General features: G+C 24.4%; 1 protein-coding gene across 1 annotated transcript; it reads right to left on the reverse strand.

Annotated features, from left to right (window-relative positions):
• Window positions 1-6,286: 6,286 nt before the first annotated feature.
• LOC142235639 (uncharacterized) lies at window positions 6,287-6,970 on the reverse strand. The gene has a single exon (XM_075306903.1). The coding sequence runs from the start codon at window positions 6,968-6,970 to the stop codon at window positions 6,287-6,289; it is 684 nt and encodes a 227-aa protein (XP_075163018.1).
• Window positions 6,971-7,186: the final 216 nt, after the last annotated feature.

Consider the following 7,186-nt stretch of genomic DNA (forward strand, 5'->3'; position numbering starts at 1 on the left):
GTTTTTTTTTTTTTTGAGAACAGGAAACTGGTACTTTGTCCCCCATTATACGGGTTAACACAATATTTTCCCTACACAGGTTGCTCGAATTTAATTTTATCGATTGGTAATAAATTTGCAATCACTGTGGATAGTTTAGGGGCAAATTTGCCGCATTGTCAAGCAATGATACTCTTGTGCAAATGATTGGAAATTTTTTTTGTGTTTTATGATTTTTAAAATCGTTTCGGGATCCCAAAATAAATAGATACATTCGGCTCACTAACATTTAATCGATTTTACGCGATCAATTCGAAATTTGTGAAATCGTTTTTCTTATCTCACCATAGAGTTCTCAGACACATGTATCGTTGTTAAACCAAGTTATTCCTCTGGAATAGTTATCGACTAGCCAGACTAACCAGAGCTTCCACAAAAAATAGTTTGAATCGCCAACTTGTGATCCGGAAGTAGTGGATCAAAAACACTGGGAAACAAGAAAAGAGAAAAAAATGATCAAAGGTAATGCTAGTTGCAACGGAAATGGCATTAGCCATAAGTTCAATCCGCTTTTTGTCAGCTTTTGTAAATGTTTTGCGTACCAGTCGACCAATGCCCCAATGAACATATCCCCCAAAATAATTATTGGGGGTTTTGATATGCCTTAGGGCGATTGCATCACAAATGGTTACAACTCGTGCCAAAAATAATCTACCAAAATTTTAAGAAAATTTTGTCAAAATTTTATTTTTATAGAAAATTTTGCCAAATTTTATTTCTATATAAATTTTGTCAACATTTTGTTCTTATAAAAAATTTTGTCAAAATTTCATTTCTCTAGAATAATTTGTCAAAATTTTATTTCTATAGAAAAATTTGTCTAAATTTTATTTCTATAGAAAATTATGTAAAATTTTTTGTATATCAAAATTTCTATAAAAAATTTTGTTAAAATTTTATTTCTATAAAAAATTTTGTTAAAATTTTATTTCTATAAAAATTTTTGTTAAAATTTTATTTCTATATAAAAATTTATCAAAATTTTATTTTTATAGAAAATTTTGTCAATATTTTATTTCTATCGAATTTTGTAAACTTTTATTTCTATAAAATATTTTGTTAAAATTTTATTTTTATAGAAAATTTTGTCAAAATTTTATGTATATAGAAAATTTTCGCAATATTTTATTTCTATAGAAAATTTTGGCAATATTTTATTTATATAGAAAATTTTCGCAAAATTTTACTTCTATGGAAAATTTTGTTAAAATTTCAATATATTGAAAATTTTGTCAAAATTTTATTTTTATAGAAAATTTTGCCAAAATTTAATTTCTATGGAAAATTTTGCCAAAAAGTTATTTCTATAGAAAATTTTGCAAATATTTTATTATTAATTTTGCCAAAATTTCATTCCTATAGAAAATGTTGTCAACATTTTAATTCTATAGAAAATTTTTGCAAATTTTTTTCTATAGAAAATTTTGTCAAAATTTTGTCTATAGAAAATTTTGCCAAATTTTTTTTTTCTATAAAAATTTGGTCATAATTTTATTTCTATAGAAAATGATGTCAAAATTTTATTTCATTAGAGAATCTTGTCAAGATTTTATTTCTTTAGAGAATCTTGTCAAAATTTTATTTCTATCGAATATTTCGTCAAAATTCTAGAACACACATTTTGGAAATTTGCTTTCCTATGTTAAAATCGTTGACCTTTAAAGTAAGAAAATTTTGTCAAAATTTTATGTATATAGAAAATTTTCGCAATATTTTATTTCTATAGAAAATTATGTCAACATTTTATGTGTATAGAAATAGTTGTCAAAATTTTATTTCTATAGAAAATTTTCTCAAAATTTTATTCATACAGAAAATTTTGTTAAAATTTTATTTCTATAGAAATAAAATTTTGTTAAAATTTCATTTCTATAGAAATAAAATTTTCTTAAAAATCCAATAAAATTTTAACAAAATTTTATTTCTATAGAAAATTAAGTCAAAATTTAATTTCTATAGAAAATTATGTCAAAATTTTGGGTATGTAGAAACTTTTGTCAAAATTTTATTTATATAGAAAATTTTCGCAAAATTTTATTTATATAGAAAATTTTGTTAAAATTTCAATTCTATAGAAAATTTTATCAAATTTTATTTCAAAAGAAAATTTTTTTAAAATTTTATTTCAAAAGTAAAATTTTTTTAACATTCTATTTCTATAGAAAATTTTGTCAACATTTTGTTTCTATAGAAAATGTTGTCAACATTTTATTCCTATAAAACATTTTGTCAAAATTTCAATTCTCTAGAAAATTTTGTCAAAATTTTATTTCTATAGAAATAAAATTTTGTCAAAATTTTATTTCTATAGAAATAAAATTTTGTTAAAATTTCATTTCTATAGAACAAAATTTTGTTAAAATTTTATTTCTATAGAAAATTATGTCAAAATTTTATGTATATAGAAAATCTTGTCAAAATTTTATTTATATTGAAAATTTTCGCAAAAGTTTATTTATATAGAAAATTTTGCTAAAATTTCAATTCTATAGAAAATTTTGTCAAAATTTTATATATAGAAAATTTTCGCAATATTTTATTTATATAGAACATTTTCGCAAAATTTTATTTATATTGAAAATTTTGTTAAAATTTCAATTCTATAGAAAATTTTGTCAAAATTTTATTTTTATAGAAAATTTTGTCAAAATTTTATTTCTATAAAAAATTTTGTCAAAATTTTATTTCTATAGAAAATTTTACCAAAATTTTATTTCTATAGAAAGTTTTGCCAAAATTTTATTTCTACAGAAAATTTTGCCAAAATTTCATTTCTATAAAATATTTTGCTAAAATTTTAATTCTATAGAACATTTTTTCAAAATTTTATGAATTTATATAGAAAATTTTCGCAATATCTTATTTCTATAGAAAATTTTGTCAAAATTTTATGTAAAAAGAAAATTTGGTCAAAATTTTATGTATATAGAAAAATTTGCCAAAATTTTATGTATATAGAAATTTTTCGCAATATTTTATTTATATAGAAAATTTTGTTAAAATTTTATTTATATAGAAAATTTTGTTAAAATTTCAATTCTATAGAAAATTTTGTCAAAATTTTATTTCTATAGAAAATTTTGCCAAAATTTTATTTCTATAAAATATTTTGTTAGAATTTTATTTCTATAGAAAATTTTTTCAAAATTTTTTTGTATTTATATAGAAAATTTTCGCAATATCTTATTTCTATAGAAAATTATGTCAAAATTTAATGTGTATAGAAAATTTTGTCAAAATTTTCGCAATATTTTATTTATATAGAAAATTTTTTTAAAATTTTGTTTAAAAAAATTTTGTTAAAATTTCAATTCTATAGAAAATTTTGTCAAAATTTTATTTCTATAGAAAATTTTGCCAAAATTTTATTTCTATAGAAAATTTTGTTAAAATTTTATTTATATAGAAAATTTTGTCAAAATTTTATTTATATAGAAAATTTTGTCAAAATTTTCTATAAAAACTTTGTCATAATTTTATTTCTATAGAAAATTTTGTCAAAATTTTATTTCTATAGAAAATTTTCGCAAAATTTTATTTCTATAGAAAATTTTGTCAAAATTTTATTTCTTTAGAGAAATTTTATTTCTTTAGAGAATCTTGTCAAAATTTTGTTTCTAGCGAAAATATCGTCAAAATTCTAGTACACACATTTTGGAAATTTGCTTCCCTCTCTTAAAATCGTTTGCCTTTGAAGTAAGGAAAATGTTCTTTCAAGTAACGAAAAACATTTTTAGGTTAAAGAAATCGTCTTTAAATTAACTGATATATTTAATCTTCATATTTAAGACAAAAACGCTTCATATTTGAGCTAAGACGTATTTTAAAGATTTCTATCTTTGATTTAAAGTTTTCTTTTAGAATTAAGAAAACCCTTTTTACTTTGAAGTATCTGTCATAAATTGGATTTTAGTAACTGGTATTTGTTTGTACATGAATAGCTTTATTAATACATTGCAAAAAGAGAATGATAATTTTATTTCTATAGAAAATTTTGTCAAAATTATATTTCTATAGAAAATTTCGTCAACATTTTATTTCTGTAGAAAAATTTTCTCAAAGTTTTTTTTTCTATAAAAAATTTTGTAAAAATTTCATTTCTATAGAAAATTCAGTCAACATTTCATTTCTATAGAAAATTTTGTCAAAATTTTATTTCTAAAGAAAATTTTGCCAAATTTTATTTCTAAAGAAAAATTTATCAAAATTTTATTTCTATAGAAATTTTAATTAGCAACATCACTTAAACTGTTTAAGTGAAGTCGCTAATTAAAATTATAATGTTCTTGATTAAAGCATTGCCACTTAAAAGTTAATGGGATCAATTAATTTTGTGTTGGAAGCAAACAAAATTAAATCAGCTAATTAAATGATACAATTATATTTTTTATCAAAATAAAATTTCAAATCGGATCAATTAATTTTTCTTAATTGCCATTTTTATTACCATATCTGTGATCAAAGCATTTTCAATTATTTTTTTTAACTGTATCAATTAATTTCGTGATTGAAAGCAAAAATTTCTTACCATCTCTAAGATTTAAGTACAAACCATAATCGATTTAATGCAGTCATTTTTTTTTTGCGATTTAGTGTAATTTAATTCTCTCTGTGATTGCTAAAACATTCAAGATTTTCTACTCGTTTACATTTTCACTTTAAAAGAAATGAAAAAAAAAACACACACCAAAAGAAAATCTAACCGTATATGACCTTAACATAAATTGACAACTGAAAACGGGTGATAAAACAACCACAGAGTCGAAGAGAGAGAGAGAAGTAGAGAACACACACAAAATCACCTAGAAGAAGCAAATCTCATTTTCCGGTAGTTTGCAAAACTCCCAACGTTTAAAAGATTGTGTGCAGTGATACAAAACAAAAGAAAGCAAAAATCGTTAACAATCCAAGGGTCCTCTTATTTCGCCCATTTCAACTAACGGTTGAAACTCTCTTCTTCTTGTTCATTTACACCTTTTACTCTTTATTCTTTGGAATTACAAACATTGATTACCTGTTAAAGTGTAGTGTAATTGTTTGATTGTGTGTGTGTATGAGTGAATATGTGCGTTTGTACGAATGTATGTTACTATGTCGGCAGGTTAATTACACTGAAGTAACTATGATGGTCGTTGTGATGGTCGTGCTGAGTTTTATGTATGCTACAACATGGATGAAACAAACGATAATCTTTTAGAGACAAAGGCAGTATGAGAAAATGGTCTTCTAAATGTTAACAAAAATTTGGAGACTATTTAGTACATTCGGTTAAAGACAGTCACTATCATCTTAACATTTTGTGTTAGAAAGATAACAGCTGTCGTAAAATTAGCAATAACAAAGCTCAAGCACAGAGTATATTTGCCAAAGCTTTTCTGTCCGTCAGTCTGTAGACTCATTGTCGTCGTCGGTAGACAAAAGGTTTTCCAAAAGATATATTTAAAATTAGATTTAAGTCGCCTTTGAGTATGCCAGTAGTCCCATAAGTATTTAACCAAAAAAAAAGTATTTAAAAATGTAACTGCAATCCAATAAAATAAAGCGCTATATTTAAAAAAAATTTTCTTGAATAAATTTCTGAAATAATATGAAGTTCGTTTCTGTTGATCTGTTGTTCTAATTTATTTTATTATCATTTTGGCTTGAGGTCCTTTTAATAAAAAATCCTTTTTACGATTTTTGATTACTTGTTAACTTTATTCTCCAATATTTCGACTAACATCGTTAGTCTTCGACGGGGATCTACATAAATAACAAATATTAGTACACAATGTACGAGTAACACAAACAATTTATATTTACATTAAAGTATTTTTAGGAAATAATCAAAAAATTGTAGAGAGTGATTACGTCTGTTTTTTAGAAAATTTGATTGCCAACTAAATATGTCTGCGTCCGTGTTTTTTATGATGTATCTATACATTTGAGAACATTTATCTGTGTCTGTTTTAAAGTTTAATCTCTTCTCGCTGGGAACGTCGGTGATATAAAGCATCTCTAAGGTATATCGTCGGAACGGATTACTCTCTTGCACTAATACATCTACATCGTCAAAATTCGGGCTGTGTCCAGTTTGTGTACAGTGGGTTGCGAGTGCCGTCTTTTGATCCAATGGTTTATCTCTAGCCTTGTGGTCAGATTTGTGGGATGAAATTCTCGTCTTTAATTTAGTTCCTGTAGTACCAACATATACCTTTTGGCATATGTCGGACCCGTCTCCATTACATTTTATTTGGTATACTAAATTTCATTTGTCCTCCTTTTTAACTTTAGATTTTGTTTTCCCATAGAATTGGTCCATTGTATTGTGCGTTCTGAAAGCGAGTTGAATCTTGTCCTTGTCATAAATTTCAGAGTTTTTGAATCTTTCGGAGAAACAAGGTATAAAAGTGACAGATTTGTATATTTTTGGCTCCTTATTGATATTGTCCTTTTTTGGCTTCTGTGCACGTTGTAATAAATCTTTTATAGTCTTCTTTGGGAAGTCATTCATTAATAAAATGTCTCGTATCTTTTGCTTATTTTGATTATGATATATCATGTCACTTATTGTCAAAACTCTATTTATGAAATTGTTCGCGGTGTTTATTATCATCGATTTTGGATGTTTGGAATGAAAATTGACCAATCGTCCAGAAGCTGTGTCTTTTTGGTACCTATCAAGAAGAATCCTATTTTCTTTCCTTATTACTATCGTGTCCAAGTATGCCAGTTTGTTGTCATTTTCCTCTTCCATCGTAAATTGAATTAGCTTATTGTATGAATTTAGAACGTTGATAGTGTTGATCGTTTCTGTTTTCTTTATGATTCCAAACAAGTCGTCCACATATTTCGTCAATATTTTGGGCTTATTTGACATTTTTCCAATCGAGTCATCCAATAAATCTTCCATTACTATATCAGCAATTACTGGTGAAGCTGGAGATCCCATGGGTAATCCTTTTTGTTGACTGTAAAACTTTTACTCATATTTAAAATACCTTGTGTCCTTAATGCAAAATTTTAATATTTCAATGAATAGTCCTCGGGGTATATTAGTGTACTGCTCCAAAATATTCCACTTTTTTTTCAATTTAGATTTGATCGAATGGGCTTGATCGAATTGGATTGGAACACGCTGTACAAAAGTGGGTCTGCGGTATTTTGA

This window comes from Haematobia irritans, chromosome 1 (genome assembly GCF_050003625.1).
Source record: "Haematobia irritans isolate KBUSLIRL chromosome 1, ASM5000362v1, whole genome shotgun sequence".
Taxonomy (NCBI): Eukaryota; Metazoa; Arthropoda; class Insecta; order Diptera; family Muscidae; genus Haematobia; species Haematobia irritans.

Coding starts and splice junctions, on each gene's coding strand:
- LOC142235639 (XM_075306903.1), bottom strand. CDS start 6,970: ATGGGATCTCCAGCTTCACCAGTAATTGCTGATATAGTAATGGAAGAT.